At 41.7% G+C, this 17,841-nt stretch overlaps 1 protein-coding gene across 1 annotated transcript; it reads right to left on the bottom strand. All coding sequences in view use genetic code 11, as the record gives it.

Moving 5' to 3' along the window:
* Window positions 1-3,691: 3,691 nt before the first annotated feature.
* On the bottom strand, window positions 3,692-17,812 carry EGR_05689 (Centrosomal protein; the record flags this gene model as incomplete). The annotated part of the gene is made up of 16 exons (XM_024494938.1): window positions 3,692-3,751; window positions 6,317-6,503; window positions 10,974-11,254; window positions 12,327-12,478; window positions 12,871-12,929; window positions 13,066-13,230; window positions 14,176-14,346; window positions 14,622-14,656; window positions 15,426-15,630; window positions 16,274-16,395; window positions 16,436-16,549; window positions 16,584-16,685; window positions 16,722-16,777; window positions 16,813-16,915; window positions 16,954-17,123; window positions 17,683-17,812. The coding sequence occupies 16 exons, from the start codon at window positions 17,810-17,812 to the stop codon at window positions 3,692-3,694; spliced, it is 2,112 nt and encodes a 703-aa protein (XP_024350634.1).
* Window positions 17,813-17,841: the final 29 nt, after the last annotated feature.

The raw sequence follows: 17,841 nt of genomic DNA on the forward strand, positions 1-17,841 counted from the left end.
GAGAAGAGCACAATAAGAAAATTCAGCCCAATAGGCTGACGTCTGTCTATGCTTGACAATTCACGCATTTGACATCAAGGCATTGGGGTGAGGCACACTAACACTTGAGGTTAGAATCCTTTGAGGGCTTCACACATATGTGACACCCCGAAATCCTTCTCGATGGGTGCTTAATTACCTTCTGATAAGTGGCTTTACCAAACCCTCTGCTGTAAAAGGGAGTGATGAACATGATAACTTTGAAAAAGATGCATGATGTTGACAGTACACCTCACAAAAGGCAATCAGAATGAAGTGGTCCATTGCTCCCCGAAATAATCCGGTTACAGATGCGCTTCCGTGTCAAAAATATATTAACCAAATTAAAACACCATCCTTTCTTCACTTCTTTTTAAATAAAGGTCCAATACTTGAGATATTTTTGCCTGTTTTTGCTTAATCTCATTGGATCCTGTCAGGCATTAATTGGTAATGGCTTCTCAGGGACTTTTTCGTTTGCCATGCACTTTGCATTACATAGGGAACATTTAAGTCAGAAGGCGACTTTAAATGTTACAGGCATGCGATAAAAACAAGGGCATTATTTGGGCGGGATCACATGCAGTAGTGGGTGGCAAGTGAACCGCATTAATCTTTCCTTGGCTGGTGTTCATGCCATTGACCAATGGCGACACCGATGATCGAGACCTCAAGGACAGTGCTATGATTGGACGCACAGCCAGGAGTAGTAAGGCACTAGACGGGGTGGTTGAAGAACTCTAAGTCGATCTGCCACAAAACTCCACATGACGTGTTTCCGAAAGATATAGAGAAAGTCACACGCCGTACAATTTGACGCGCTTCGCTCCAAGACACCTTTTTTCAGGAGGTCAAAAAATTTCACCACTGATGGCGAAGTTGTGCATGTTAACGTATACAACTTCAATCGCATTTATAAATCTTTTTTTTGCGAAAGATCTGACAAGGAGGTAATTAGGCTCTAGGATCATTGTACAAATGCAGTAGAGACCTATAGTCACCAACAATCATCTCAAAAGGCCCAGTTTGACATAAACAATTTTTGCAAGTCTATGCGCTACTCAAGCAAATAGCAAGTTGTTTCTTCATTTTTGGAAAAAATTACCCCCCTTATATTTGGTCAAGTGGCTAAATTGATGATAGCATTTTACTATGTTGATATCAAATGTCGAATTATAGTCACCTTTTTCCACCACCACAATTGCCAGTTGCGCCACTGTTACATCAAATCTCGTCTAGTTCAAACTTTAAAAGCAGTTAGACACTACAAACGTCTCGCACTATGTGCAGTCATGACAATAAAAGTGAGAAGGTTGGAGATGCAAGTACTGCAGTTCTTTTTTAACCCTTGATACCATTTTCCCTGCAATCCGCTTCAAACACAGGCTATCTACCTCCAAAACATGGACTGCTTTTCAACCGCGACTCTTTTTATTGTTAAAAGAGCAATTTGAGATGTAACTTTTTCACCAAAATCCTGTGGAATAAAACAATTAACCGGCTTTTGAAGGTCTTCGGTTTTGCACTAAACCCAGCGATTCGAGTCTGCTAAAGCATTGCTTCATTCTGCCACCTAATCTACTCCATTTTTCAACAAGGCCGAACCTTTGTCAGTGGGAGACTCAGACAACAACTGAACCCTGGTAGGAATCCACCCCCTTCCCTACCCCCCACCTCATTTCCTCAGTTACCTCTAAATTTGGAATTATGGGCCTCTCTTGATTACAGAGCTTTGGAAGTAACTGTGGAAGCAAAAAATTGTCTTACTTGTACTAAGGGTGCAAGTTCCACCTGGAATGGGCCAGACCGGTCACTACAGCCTTCACTTATCAGTTAGGGAAGGTGTTAACGGCCACGTTAAATGTGCTATTTCGACCCAAGCGTGAGATGGCCTATCAGTGGCAATAATGGATCGACAGGTTGGAGGATACCTGCCATCTCCATGAAAGTTGCACAAAGCCATGAAAACACAGAAAAGAATGTCTGTTACTATGTTGTTAAGCTGTAGACACAACTGGAAGGTCAAGTTTTCGAACTTAACGCATTATGGAGAATAAGAAGAGACATGTAGTATCACCAACATTCTCCATTATCAAATAGACCAGTTTACTTTCCGTCTTTGACTTCCCATACCAGAATGTGTGGGTTGAACGAACTCGGAGAATGGGATTCAAACACGCCTGCCTCACCAAAGAGAACGGAAAGTGGAAAATAAGAGAAGGGCGTTGTGGAAAGTCAGAGCGGATCGCAGACGTCGCCACATTACTCAACTTACCTGTTAAAATACTTCGCAGTCCCCTAGAGAATTTGGGAGACATGATGGTCCATCACTACCCTTCATACTCCCCTCACGACACTTTGAGTGGAAACAGACACTTACTGCACAGCTGTAGGTGACTTTGTTCCTTTTTCCACCTTTTTCGTTCATTTTGCTTTCTTGGTTTAAAACATTTCACACCCCTCCACTCCCAGCAATGTTGATACGGTGGCAATTCAACTCTTTCGCCTGATTGTGCTTCTTTCTCGCTCCCTCTGTGCTATCACGAATACACCAACTAAAATGAGCGCGGTTTCTTGTCTTTGGCTCCCACATTCATGGTTCATCTGTGGCCTCGACTACGAGATTTTACAAGTCAGGTGTTGAATTCACTCGCTCCGCCAGGGCATCATTCAGTGGCGATGACTTTGAGTCGCACTCCACCTTCGTTGTCATTTGACAACCATCTGAGTGTGTCCTGACAGGGGATAGGCAATATCCACTGCCTATACAATATTCCTTCATTATCTGACTTTCCATGATAAAATCTAGCTAGTTATATACATTTCTCTTAAAAGTATGGCCCTTTTCGAAAAAGTTCAGGTGCAAGGAAAAGTCTTTTATCATGAATGGTTGTTCTCTCGACAGTAGCGCTTTATTGTCTCCTTATCACTGAAATGGCTGCTACTAAATTCACGAGCAAAATCGGCAGTAGGCTCTCCATCATCAACACTAACGGACGCATAAACTCTGACGCAGAAAACTAGAGGTAAATGACTTCTCTTAACTATATTTGCTGAATGAAAAAGACGTATAAAAAACAGGATTTTGTGACCGGGACAGAAAGGAATAAACATTATGTGGTGAGTAGTTGGAGCATTCTACGGCGCCAAATAAAGGCTGAAAGGAGTGAGGCTGTCGGTGTGTTAAGAGGTGCTTAAAAACTACTCGATACGGACATAAGAATACCTTCGTCGGTAATCAAGGTTAAAGAAAGCCGGGGAATTAAAAAAGCCTAGTAGATAGTGGAGAGACAAACTTTCCGGACTAATGTAAATGGGGTGGTCTGGAGCCGAAAAACAGCGAAGAGAAGCAGGATGCTTCCAGATATTCAAACACTTCTGCCAGTGTTTACACGACCAACCGACACAAGTGGCAGTGGTGTATCAGAACAATCAACCATTTAGACTGTGCTACTCGACTCACGTCCGCACAGCTCCAGGCAGCAAAGGCTTCAACGCAAACTACCAGACATCTGCAAAAGAGGAGAAGGGAGTGGAATCACTTCTTGAAAGGCAAACCATGAAAAACTACCTCCGATTAGCAGTTTGTATTCTCACCAATCACATACATCACCTCGGCCTGTACACACAACTGATACATCAATCGCCTGATGTTGATGGATTGACAGCACACTTAAGTGGATGAATTGGCATCGGTTGGAAGAAGGATAGACTCAGAGGCCAGTTGACAGTTCTGAAACAAAAAGGCGGGATTAAAAAGCACAAACGATAAATACAAACAGCCTCCCCTGCACAATAGGGGTATAGCAGGCATTTATTTAGGTTTGATGGCATATTTCTTTCCCATCTTACAGGGGGGACTGAGACTTGTAAATACCGCCTTACGAGAATCCAGGCGAAGCACTTTCACGTAAACTCGTCCAGGGGCTTATAAAAGACAGTGGTATTTTATGTGTATTATAAACCAGGCCCAAATTAGTGTCTCCGAAAGGACGCATTTTATGTGCTCGATTCTCTTTCAACTCACTTAAAAAATCTCCGCTTGAGCGAACCTTATGGATGCGGCTCGTAGTAGTCCATCGTATGAACCTGCTTCAACTCGGTTTTAAGGTTACAGAAAGTTTTTCTTCGATTGTTCGCCAAGTATTAGGAGGTGTGGTATAGGATGTCAGAATAACCAAATAGTCACAGATTTTTATTAGGTGAAGGCTGTCCTGCTTTTCAAACAGAGGAACTGAATGCTGTTGGTGGTTGGAGTAGTTGGAGAGTGGCACACAAGCGGTTGACATGTTCACTAAGCAGGTGAGGAAAGTTGTAGTGAAGGCCATCATCTGGCATCAGATGGCAGATAAAAAGCTTCAAAAGTCGTCTTTTTTTGCTCTTGTAGTATGGCCTGCAGTAAGTGGATAGTCCATGGGAACAATGGATTCCGCAGTGTTCCGCACAAAACAGATGGAGTATACTGGGGTTGAAGTTGAAATGTAAAAGTCATTTTGCAGCATAAGCCAGTCAGTAGCTAGGTATCCAATCGCCAGAGCGTGGCAAATTGGTAATCTTCCCAGCTTCTATCTTCCGTCCAATGTCAGTGGATGTGAGTTAAACCAATTTACTCGACTTCCATAATGACTTCTCACTTGCCTCTGCAAACTGCTCGTACGTCAATCTAGAGCTACTCTACCATCAGCAGCAACTTTTATTTCTTTATTATAAAACTGCAGCGGTTTGCCTAAACTGGATGCCTCCGCCTTGCAGACTTACCATCTGACCGTTTGCGCAGTCAATTTAAATCTCCTCTGGGCGGTGTGATAGCCTTCTACCATAAAGCGAAGGCTTTACTAAACACTTAACTGGATGCTCTGATAGCTGGTGCAGAAGGCTACAAAGATCATCATTCCGGTATACTAACGTGACACTACAGTTTTAACCACGAAATGCTATAATCTTCTCCTTTGTATTATACGGGTGGACTTAGTGGTGCTGTGAGGGTATACTACTGAATTTAACTCAGCATATAAGTAGGCAAATTAACGCCCATTTCATTGTAGAGGTGCAAAAGTCTGATCGACTGTACGGTACAAGTGCTCCGTATCACCCCGTCCCATCCACCAATGTTTCGAACAGCACTTAAAATGATACAAAAACGGTCATCAGTTGGAATTATCTTTATATCGGAAAACTAAGTAAATTAGTTTGACTAACTTTATAAGCCTTTTTACTCGAACTTATCGTAAGCAAGATTCCGACAAATCTTAGCCTTTCGGGGTAGTAGTGGAGGTACGAAACCATGCATTATTAAACGTTACCATCCAACGTCACATATACGAGACATGTGTTCTTTATCCTTTTTAGATTACTGGTTACACCGATTCACGAGTTCCAAGTAGGAGGGTAAAGTTTAAAACAGAAACACATATTTAGGATATTCTTTGCCCGGGAAGAATTAAGCAGTCGTTTACTGTTTTGCCGAGAAAGCTGAACTAGTTAATGCTATTGTACAAGTGTTGATGGCATATGCAAAGATGCAAACATCTGGGTGAACTGTAGGGGTCAGCTTTACCACAAAGTCCTAACAACGTACATGTTGTGACCTCTGAATTGCACTTGGACTAAACCGTTGTGAAAATCAAATCAAAGACAGTGGAACATCTCCAAGGTTTCTCACAACTCAAAAGAGTACTCCAATGAACTTTAGGGCTAATTAATTGGCAGTTCATACTTACCTTTTTGTGACATTGATGCCAAGGTCTTTATACAAATGCCTCCATGTTAAAGTGAGCCTGAGTATTAACCACTAAATGGAGACAAATTTTCTCCATAGAAAGTGCCAAAAGTTAACCACCAGAAAACTGTATCACAGAATAAGTTCATCTTATGGTTGGGTCACATAAACTACATCGGCTGACAAAAGTAACAGGCGTCCAAATATGGCTTTATTTAAACTGATTCACTAATACTAATTACTGCTCAAAAAGAGGTTGTCTTTCTGACAATCCCAAGTTCTATCGCGGAGAGGAGGTGAAATACAGACGCAATTGTTTGGATTCTCGTGAGTGAACAATTGCGACTATAGAAAGTCGCCCAGGCCGAATGGATGATGCTTACCAAAAGACCAGACCTGACTCTCCCACTTGATGCCTGAGGTTCTAAGGCTGCGTTTTAGCAGCTGACTCTGGACCACTCAAAGACATTCATCAAATAAAATTATTGTGCGTTGATTCTATTTTGGGTTGAAATCAGTTTTCTACTTATTTTCACCTTCAGTATTAATTTTTTTCATAGACAAAATGCTCATCTTTACATTTCCCAGGTATGTAGACAAGGTGCCAAAACCCATTGGGGTGGAGGTGCGCGAGCGACGCGTGTCAAGACTGTCAGTGGAGATGTTGGCTGTTAAGAGAGTGCCGTTCATGTCCGAAGATGAGGCCCTCGGCTCTGGAAAATCTTCAACCTCATCACCGCCATCATCTGAGTCGTCGGTAGGACTCCTGTTCATAAAAAGAAAAAACTTACAATCACATATGATTTGAAGTTGATTGGTTATCAAGTGGTCAGTGGTAATGGAACCTTAAAGAACGGCCGAGGCTGAACATAAGAGCATTTTTTAAAACACTCAAAATCATTTACATAACAGGTAAATTCTTCACTGATGCATGTTGGTAAGACCTTGAATACTAATATTTTCAGAAGCTAACACAGCTTTGATGTAGTGATACTTAAACCGGGTGGAATTTCATCTCCCTGCAGATATTGTTAACGAGTGTCTAAAGCACCAGTCAAATAATCAAGAAGCATAATTTTTTCGTTGTTAAAGAAAGTAATAATAAGTACGCAAATGGTTGAATAAAGCACCCATATCCACAAATAACTTTTATTTGGCAGTAGGTAAGTTGGATCGTCTGCTAACAATCTGGCTGACTTGCTCCAACAAACATATCATTGATCATCCCCCATCAAGTCTCCCATTTCTCATCCTACATTTCCATGTCACCTATAAGTTGGTTCCCAGAAAACTTTGCCTGACTTTTAATATGTGTTCGGCTCACTGCAAATACAATTGCCCACTGGGAATTGTATGCTCTCTGAGTTCTTAAGCCAGTTATTATCGCGTCATACGTCTACTTGACACAACCGGAAAGTTTGGTGGTAAGGCGAATCCTTAAACAAAAGCAGTCAAGAGAAGGAAGCTGCTAAAAAGAGTGTTAGTGTCAAACGATAACTGAATGCAGGATTCCGTGCCCAATTCCACGGCTAAATTCATCTGTAAGGGTACTTCATACCATATATTAGGATAAAGGAGTAATGCGTTGCATCACCTCATCTTCCTCAACCATTTAAAGTACTTTTTGCTGCCCTTGGCATTCGATGATCAAGTGCTAACTGAAAGAATTACTTGGAGACATGAATGATGCAAAAACAGTGGTGGAAAGGACTAGGTTTCCCCTGGAGCTTCTGCAGACGAAACGCTGCACAAAAATGGAGTTATCTTTAAGTTGGTGTCAAGGTGGCAAATAATTGTCTTTTAATATTGAACAAATCAATGAGTAACTGTAACTACTATAAATCAACATGAACTTATTTAGCCGAATTCAAAGTCTCTCTTTCCAGAAAGCGATCAAAGAATCGGTGCCTGTTTACTTTGTGAGCAACCAGATCAATTAAAACAGGACTAAATGCCGAGCTCTGATAGGCTCAGTTGAGGCACAACAACAGCTCCTTCTCCGACGCGGTCTTATCAAATTATTTCTAGCAACGTGACCCTAAAACAACAAGAGCATACATAAAAAACTATAGTGAAATCAATCGCATTAAAACTTCAAATTTTAAGCTCTATTGTGGTTTAAAATTCTATCTCCAACATTTGTAATGAAAGTAAGCGAACTAAAGCTTTAAATTTTGCACTCTCGCTCGCAGACTTAAACGGAGACATGCATCATTTAAGCAAACTGACATACTTTTTGGAGCCAAATCACCAATTCGTAGGATGCAATCTGCTCCAATTTTATTTTCCACGGCAAACGTGGTCAAAATTAGACCCCATAATAAAGTGGAGCGAACAAAGTACTGCAACTTATACCTAAATCTCAACAGTTATCAGAAGTGCTCAAGGGTAGCATCAAGGTGGACGCTGAAGTAAGAAAACAGAGACGCGGTACAAGAATGGCATCTCCCTTAAATGCTTTTCAGTCCGCCTGCTTCTACTCTCAATGACGGCAGTAGCCCAGCTATCTATCACCACAAAAATTAGTCGAGTCGACGTATTTTACTGGTAACTCTAAGGCAAAAATAATGAGATTAAACGTTGGAGTACATTAATTAAGAAAAAAATTAATGCCTGTTTGAAACCATATATCCGTGTGCACATAGGGAAAGCTACGCACGCAACAACTTAAAGTGGCCACAATCCCAAAAAGCCGCCCGCCGCATGTGAGGTAAATTTGCAATAAAAAAGCGTCAACTTTCTATCACAATACCACATCGAGGTTGCAATACTTTGACCGTTTTTTCGGCTCTCCGTTTTGGTTTCGAGGGCAATGAAGGCTCTGCCTCTGGGCTTCTGCTGGGTGGCGTGAACTTCGGGTCACAGCGATAGACCTTAGCCCATCTGTACGCCAGCAATGCACATTCTGCCCCAGTATTACGTACCCTTTCGTCCTCAGGGAAGTCTTGGGGCGCTACCAAGTTGCCTTAATGAGCATTAACCAGCAGTAGTTTATGAATGAAATTTAAGACATGGACTGAATTCGCATTATGAGCACGTGATGCATCCCTCCACTGATGAAATATAAATTCTCATTTCAACAAAGTCCTTACCACTGTGCCGCTAACTATTTCTGTATTGGGCTCAATTCCTTTGTTCACTATATCCGGTTTTTGCTTACAATATTGTTAGACACATAATTGCCGCGTAATGTAAATTACATGCAGATTAGTTTTAAAATCTAAACAGAGTACAGCATCTAATCCGCAGATGTTGCACTGCGTGGATAGTATAAGGGAGGCAAGCAAGTAGCCGTAGGTAATTGCAGATAGACTCTTGATGAGTATCGGATTTGTTGGGGTAATCACTGCGACCATCTGTCATCCTCTCCACATAAGACACAGACTCATGAAAGATTCCAGTTTCAGAATGCGTTTTGCCTTCAGCAGTCAAGAAAAAAATATAGCCCTAGACATCTGCGTTTCCCCCTGTCTTGTGCTTCCAATTGTTGTCTCCATTTAACAAGGCATCCATGTCACTGTCTAGGATTGATGTCAAGACTAAATGATACTAATTATTTGGAGAAGTAGGAGGGGAGTGGAGTGAACATGGACGAGGTAACACTTTCCTCCCGCCCTAAGGTTCAGTGTAAGTCCCTCTCATGGGCAACTTTAGCGACGGACTGAGGTATGAGGCCTTGCCTTAACCTCCCTTCAAAAAAGAGCCCTTTCCTCAACGTATTTGTTGGTGTTGTTGATTTCCTTTTAGTGGCAAAGGGAAGATTGACCTTGACTGGCTGCTCAGACTTCAGGTAGCAAAAACAGTTTTTTTGAAAATGGAACTGTATGTGAAATAAAAGTGTGAGATTGCTTGAGAATGGTCAACGAGGTTTCACTTCACTCAACAAGCTTTCGAACAAAAAAGCCCTTCCCCATCACAAGCCATTGTGCCAGTAGAAAGCTCAAATGCACATCGGATTTCTCTAAAGTGAGCTAAGGAAGTGAATAAAAGCAACTTGTTTGAATCTGTTGATGCGTGTGACAACCATTTGTATGCCTTCCAAGGTGACTTTGCCCCTCCAGGTGATATAGGTGCATATCACTTGTTTCATCATCACCTCTGTTCAGGGATAGAGGGCCTGTCACGATGTGATGCTTTCAAACGTTTCAGTAGTCGAATCACATTTCATGGATTAATCCCGTTCCACTCGGTATTTCACTACGACATGCCGCACCTTCGTCAAGCGCTTGGCGGCAATCGTGTCAACAATATTTCATAGTCTTGCAGGGGACTTACACCCGCCATGCTAAACAGACACGTTTAAATCACATTCGCAAGTTTCAATCAACATTCTGTGTAACTAAGGTTCCAAAAGGATGGGAATATCTTGAAGCCTAAGGAAAGTACACCATACCAGCAGACTTGGTCCTATCCATGCTTTATGGTGCACGAAGATAGGCGATCGCCTACTAGGGAGTGAGAATCCATTGTAGGGAGCGATTCCGGAAAGAGCGCAAAGCGTTTAGTATTTCGACTTTTCAAATAATGACAATACGTTTACTCGCGGGCATCATTTTATCGATTTACAACATTAGAGACTGTTCCGTTCTCGATTGCCCAGAGGTTTCACTGCTTACGTCTAACTAGAACGAACATTCTAGTACGTTCCAGAATTCGCCATTTTGTTCCAACAGCCTGATGAGTCAGTATTAAGCAGAGGTGAACCCTAAATGTGCTAGTAATAACTGAGACTATGACTAAAAATTGTAAGAAATATATGGGAATGGAGCCATCTGGTCCCTACAAGGTGTCAGCCCCCAATCACGTACACACGCGCCGTAATCCCGGTTCACTCATCCCGTCGGCGGATAAGTGTCCGTTTTGAAGTCGGTCGTCTTATTACTCCCAAGCGGATCTAAGCTCGCACGCACGCAACAGATTATAGCGACAGCAATGATTTTGCATTCAAACTTGATGCACAAGTCATAAAACTTCAAAAAGAATGCTGAAATGACCTACAACCTAATAAAGAACCAAAATGAACATTTGCAAGACGGGGCCAAACTGAAGAGCTATGGGTACTTATTTAATAAGGAAATAAAAGATTTCGGTGTAGACCATCTCTACATTTACTGTCAAAAAGGAATTATGACATTCTGATTGCAACTACTTTGCTGATGGAGGGGATTTTAACTTGGATTCACCCAACGCCGCATTTACTTTGAAGATATGCGATAAATCCACTTATCATACTCACTCCTCTTCCTCCTCGTCTTCTTCGCTTTCCTGTCCCTCCACATCACACACTGTTAATGCACTGACATTCGCAGTGGCATTGGTGGTGGAGGAGGTGTTGATGGCCACTAAAGTGGAGAGCGAAGGTGAGGCAGAAGATGTGTGCACACTCCAGACCCTCTGAGGTGCCGAATCGGGATCCGCCACTGATTGAAATTTATGATGTATGCTGTCACCAGCGGCGGGATGGTAGGCTTCTTGACGCTGCAGGACGGAGGCCTTCCACGCCTTCAAGCTACGCACCTGGAATGAGATCACAAGATATTCGTACTCCTTTCTAGCCGTACCAGGTATTGACTTGTCACCCAGAGAGACACTTAGAAATGAACGCGATTGTTTATCACCACAAGGCATGCTCTGCTTTCTAAGGATGAAGTGCTGTATGACTATGAAGTGTGGTGTTGGTAGAGAGTGGATGATTTAGAGCATAAAAAATGCTGTGTTTGTCCACATAACTTTATAATTTAAAACTATCTCACAACAAAAGTCAATCAGTCACTGAACGGACAGTGTTGAATGCATATAGCGTTCACCAATGTACATGAAAGCAGTGAGTGAAAACAAATTAAGCATCCTTCCAGCTTGCTGTCATCTGTTAATGCATATAAATGTAACCAATTTGCTGATTTTTGACCACAACTTCTCCTTCCTGACTAATGTTGGTTTAAATCATTCACTTTATCACTCACGAACTGTCCTGTAATAACTCATTGCTGGAAGTATTTCTTGACAGACAGTGACACATACATATACATTGTTAGGAAGATGAGAAAGTTCCCCTCAAGATGTCCCACCTGTTCTTGTAGGATAAGCTGTCATAATCAAGATATTTGATCTAAACCACACTTGGAAGGTGGATTGTTCTGCTACCCCCACAGTGCACTTTTGCCGGACACTATCCAGCTAATTTGAGAGGATTCTCTGCCTGTGCAACTAAGTTTCACGGCCTCAATGCAGAAAATTAAGCCACATTTTGTAGTACAGACAACGGAGTGGAGCATTCTAAGGAAATCCGCCCCGATAGACCCATGTCTGTCAATGCTTGACAATTCATGGATTTGACAACAGGTCAATGCGGCGAGACGCACCAAAATTGTGGCTAGATGTCTCTGAGGGCCTTTACGACGACACCAGCAATCTCAAATTCGACTTGCAATTATATAGTCATAGAATTGCCAACAGTTGAACTTGTCATTGATAGCACTTAGTAGAGTAGTTACTGAAGCGGTGCGATTCGTACGACTTCTTAAGCAAATACACGTCTCCGCATTAATGAGACCAAACAACTGTACTGATATTGAAATAAAGGACTTACTTCCTCAGCAAGACGACGAATAGCACCAGCCTGTCGAAGTCGTTCACGCTCCTGATTGGCTGATAACACCCGAAGCTCCTCCAACTGACGGCGTAACGCCAGGATCTTTGCTTCTAGACCTTCAGGCGATCTAGTTGACTCAAACGGTGGATCTTTTAAAAAAAAGTAAGGAATTACTTCACGGTTAAAGTTTTGATAGACTTCAATTGAGTAATGAAGGACTCATTGATGTACCTAATTTTATCAGTTCACTATCAAAATGCCACTTGTTTCGAAAGCGACTACGGCGCAACATTTAGTATACCTTAGACTGATGCGCAGTCAAGTCCACTAAGATACCCATTTAAATCATTTTAGGCTGCTCTGCAACATCTAAACACGTATTATAAGATTTTCTTCAAATCGTAACTAGACTGTTTAAGAGGGCATGACAAGTGTAACTCAGATACAACATAAGTAATACTTCTTTTCGTTTTCTTCCCATATTTGACTTTTGAAAAGAAAAATAGTGATTAAAAACGATCCAATTCCAGGCTACGCTTACCAACGACAAAAGTGTGCTCGGATAGAGGACTACAGGTCTCTGAAGCCCCCTCGTTGGATCTAAAAGTAAAGATGCAAATAGCAAGAGGCATGAAATGAGCATTGAAATATCAAAACAATTAGTTTTATTCCACAGAAGAATCCCTAACACCAGTTACGTGCCCTGTTTTTCTCAAAAAACAAAGGGCCATCTTACCGATGATCAGCCTTTTCTGACATCATATTGATAGCAGGTCCCTCGGTGATACAAGGTCGGTGGTGAAGAAGGGAGGCGAGGGCGCCGCGCGAAAACCGCAGACGATGATTAGGAAGCATGCTACTACTCCCCTTCATTTCTACGTCAGATACCGAAGAAGGTTTCCTGCAAGCAAAAGATGGAATTAGCAGTGATGATAATGCTGAATGATTTCATCCTGAACAGCTTCTTTACTGCCTGTGGATGGAAATCAATTTAACAATTTAGTGACCCCTCTCAGTTGCATATGGATTCTTAAAAAATTGCGATATTTCACATCCGAAGTTGCCCCAAAAGCGATAACGTAAAGAAGAAATTGTAATTCACCTTCCAAAAAGGTGACTTTGGAAACTCAAAAAGTACATTTAACCGTGGAATCTGAGGCAACTAAATAAGCATAAATGAATGTTTAAATGAGAATTGATCAGCCATATAAAAATAAGCAAAACATTTTAATCTCTTGAAGTAATACGCATCAAAATTTATGCGCCTTCCCCAACGAGACATATGGGAACGTCCCCTATATTATGTTTCTAGTGTCTAGAAGCCAGATTTCCGTCGCTGTGGTTTCCATTCGCATTTTACTTCCTCCTTTTTTGAGATCTGATTGTCCACTGCCAAAGAGGCCATGAATGAGAGACTACCATCGGGAGATGGGACGGCTTGTCCTACGTTGTGGTGTCTCGTATAAATGAGACCTTCCAGCTTATCAATTATTCTTAACTCCTTCTCAAGCAGAGGCTGTCTATTGGCACACCTCAGAATCGAACGCGCTGTCCGTATTTCGAAAGCATATGCTCGATAAGTAATATCATAATGTCATATCATACAAAGTTGTACAACTAAACTAACCTAACTTTAGAGGCTACTCCCTCCGTTTCTTCATTGAAACTAGAAGCGGATTCCAATTTTTGTGACAGTGCTGTCAAACTCCTCAAAAATTGTGGTGAATAATGTGTCCCCTGAGTGACTGTCAACACTGGCATATTCTCACATCTATTCCAAAAACGAACTGCAAATAATTACTACTTAAATAAAGTCAGTAAAAAGTTAACAATCACGCCAATCCACCGTGTCGGTCCAGATTCGCTGTGCAAGTGACAGTCCACAGGCAGGTCAACAGAAACTATTCGTGCGACGTTTTTCGGCGACTGCACCGTCACTTCTGCCTCCGCCTCCTCTAATTCTACATCGCTATCGATTGGGACAAAAATTGAGTCGGAGCGAAGGATGTGTGGGGCGCTGGCAAGGAGGAAGGGGGGTTATAAGAGTGGGGAAAGTCATGCCTCTTTTTACCAAGAAACAAATCAAAAAGCATACCAAGGATTTGTGAGAGTAGGAATTGCATTACAGGAGGCTGCAGATAATTGTGGCTGACATTGAAGAGAAGGTTTTGGGTTCTAAAGGATTGGTGAATTTGGCGATTTAACTATGCCTAACCCTTCAATGCCCCAGTAGCTAAATTTGCAAAAGGGCTTGTAAACAGTATAAGCATTCCACCATTGGATAGAGCTTACCCTAGAACTGTGGATCGAGTCAGCCAAGCACGTAGCTACAAAAAGGAGGGAGATAGAGTGAGATGCACCTCTGTCACCTTAATCGAATAGGTAAGGTCGCACCATTAACAGCTATGGCCGTGCTACATCCAATAGTGAGTGTTAAGTAGGTCCTGGTCACAAATGACGCAATCATCAAGAGCCAGTCAAGACACCGCTAATCGGGAATGGCATGCAACGACGGGAGTGAGCGACTCCACTAAAAACGCGCTGTAAGGAAAGAGGTTTCGCGTAGGATCCAAACTCGCCAGCATCCACTCGTAGAGATAACTTCAAGGCCAATACAATACGATGATGGGTTGCCCAGCCATAGTGGTTCCCAGCACACAGCGTAGCAGTCATCCCCGTGTGCATCTCACCAATCCCTAGAACACATAGTTTCGGGATTCTGGAGCTTTTTGTGGGATCAGCAAGTACAACTAGTTGTGGTTTTGCAAAATTACTACACACTTAGAACCAAAACAGCTTTCGCACTTGTTTGATCAACACAGTAAGCTGTCTTAGGACTTTCAAACTACTCTCAAATCCCTCCAAGCCAAAGCTTCTTTAGAAACAAAAAAGCCATGATTTTCCCCGAAATTACTCCCTACTTGTTAAAATGGGCAAAAACTAAGCCTTTGGTTGACTGGTCAGTCAGCATGGCATCTTGAAGTGCAGAAGCGAGCTTTGAATACCGATTTTTAATTCTACTCACCCATAATATGGCAACAAGGTAGAAGGGGCCGGCAAGGATCAAATAAATCTGTAACCTCACGAAATACTCACAGGCGGCGACAGCGGCAGTCGACGTAATGTTCTGAGCACTGCGAGCCCGTTGCAGCCATCTTGGAGGCGTGCTGCTACGAGGAGTAGGCAGAGTGGTGCCATTTGTTGCAGTGGAGCTGCGTTTGAACACAGCTCCTCGGGAACAGCCGACACGTCGCGTGGCGTCGCTCTGTCTGCAGAATCGTGGCTCTGCTTGATGTGGTAACTGTAAAGAGATGAAAAGAAACAAGTTTACTCAATATCCTAACAGAATGATAACTGCGTTATCCGATTCCATTGGATTATAGGGACTTTTAAGTTCCCGCAATCCAGCTGCCATGATGATGAAAACTTGCCTCTAGTTTCAAGCCACGCAAGAAGTCGATGAGGGTGAATTCGTCCTCAGCATTGTACCTTTGAACGGCACCGGATTTCGCTATCCATTCACCCAACAATCTAAGACGAGCATTCGTTTAAAGCATCCAACCCATGCTCACCTTTCGTCTTGGAGAGGTTGATTACCATCAATAAAGTTTAAAGTTGGCAGCAATGCAAGGATGTAGCTTCGACTGTGGGGTATTCTTAGCCCGGAGTAAAGGAGAAAGCATAAATAATCGACTAAAAAACTTTAACAGATTGCAGATTTTGAGAGTACTGGGCTTTTAATTTGAGCACAGCAGATATGTCTCTGGTATTTTGATCTAGTTGCCAGTAATTTAAGCACACTTCCAAGAATACTTACAGACCTGTGTAATGCTACACGATAAGATGCAATTATCCTCAAACCAAGTCCTACATTTGGTTTATTGTTTGGGCTCGAACAAACAGTAAGTTGTCACAAAAAGTGACAAAGGATGCATGTCACATACTTGAAACCAACGAGGTTAATTATAACCAGAAATGACCACACAAAAGGATACTGATTAAATGCACACAAGTTGCCCTGTATTGATAGCTGGAGAAGCGAACCGCAGTGAACGAGAGACTTAAACTAATAATTTTTGGAAAACTTCCGCGCAAAATTGCCTTACCTCCGTTAAAGTGGGGATATCATTCTCAGCTAGTGACAGTATACACAACGAGTGCGGGAGAAATTTCTCAGCCCTTTTCAAGCTTGCGATGCGATTGCAATGAAGAAGTAGCGTCTAAAATACAGTCAACAAAATGACTGTTACATACCTTCAGTTTCAATAAATTCGACAAATCACCTAGCCGTTCAATCTCATTCTCTGATAAATCCAGATGTTTCAAAGCAAGATTGTGGGAAAGTTTCGCAATTTTCTAATAAACTCATGACGTCATCATTTATACGTTTACTTTGATACGATTTCCACATAAATTCAACCACGTGAGATGAGTAAGTGAACCCAGGTCTGTAAAATTAAGGTATGCAAGAGACACAACTTACGCTCTATTCTTGATATTTCATTGTATGCGAGATTAAGAATTGTTATATGAGTAAAATTTTCCAACCCATACATGTCTTTTAACAAATTATTTGCAATTGAAAGCTGCAGTAGACTCGTTTTGATTAGATCTTAAATCGTACCTGCTGAACGTTTGTCATGAAGGAAATCGTATTTATGTCACGAATGTCATTTTTATCCAGGATTATTGCAGTAGCAGTTTCGTATGAATAATCCAGTGTCGCAAGTCCTCGTTCCGAAAGATTTATTATAGCGGAGCACATGATCAGAGTCAAAAATCGGCACCAGAGCACTTCATACAACAGAAGGTAACTAGTGACAACGACACTGAGAAAGGTTTAGTTAAACAGAAATTCCTGGCTTTTTTCGCTATTCGTATATTTATAGACACCACTAAGTCCATAAATGCAAAATATACTCAAAATGACTGGTAGCATTTAAAATCATGCCGCCCAATTGGTGCAATACTAAGGGCAAAAAAGTGCCTCATATCTTCTAAGGTAAAAAAACTAGACAGTAAAAATACCAATCGAATCCGCTATTCAACTAAGCTAAACCAGATTTCAAAATCTGATACCAATAAAATTTGTGCTTTAATTAGTAGTCAAATAAGGAAACGAAGAACCAGCATTTGCAAAATTCCTCATAAATGGACGAAAGATCTGTCGTATAAAAGTATATTATAGAAAATTACTATGCTCTCAAGTAGCAAAAAAGACGTTAGATTTTAACCAGGAAATAAACTAAATCTCACACCGTAACCTGAATAATTATGCGTTGGAAGAAATACTACCCTGTTAGAACAAGGGAGTAAAGCACTTTTGAATACGAAGTAGTGCACATGTTCGTACTCAATTCGGTTACGAATGGACAAAGACGCAGCGCTATGAACTTCAGGCCATGCATGTAGGATTCCGATTCAACACAAGTGAGCACTAAGCCAATATCCCTATGAAGACTCCAAGTGCTTCTTATTGCCATAACCAACTAGTGTTATGTAGCGTCCCGGG

Source organism: Echinococcus granulosus (genome assembly GCF_000524195.1).
Source record: "Echinococcus granulosus chromosome Unknown EG_S00044, whole genome shotgun sequence".
Taxonomy (NCBI): domain Eukaryota; kingdom Metazoa; phylum Platyhelminthes; class Cestoda; order Cyclophyllidea; family Taeniidae; genus Echinococcus; species Echinococcus granulosus.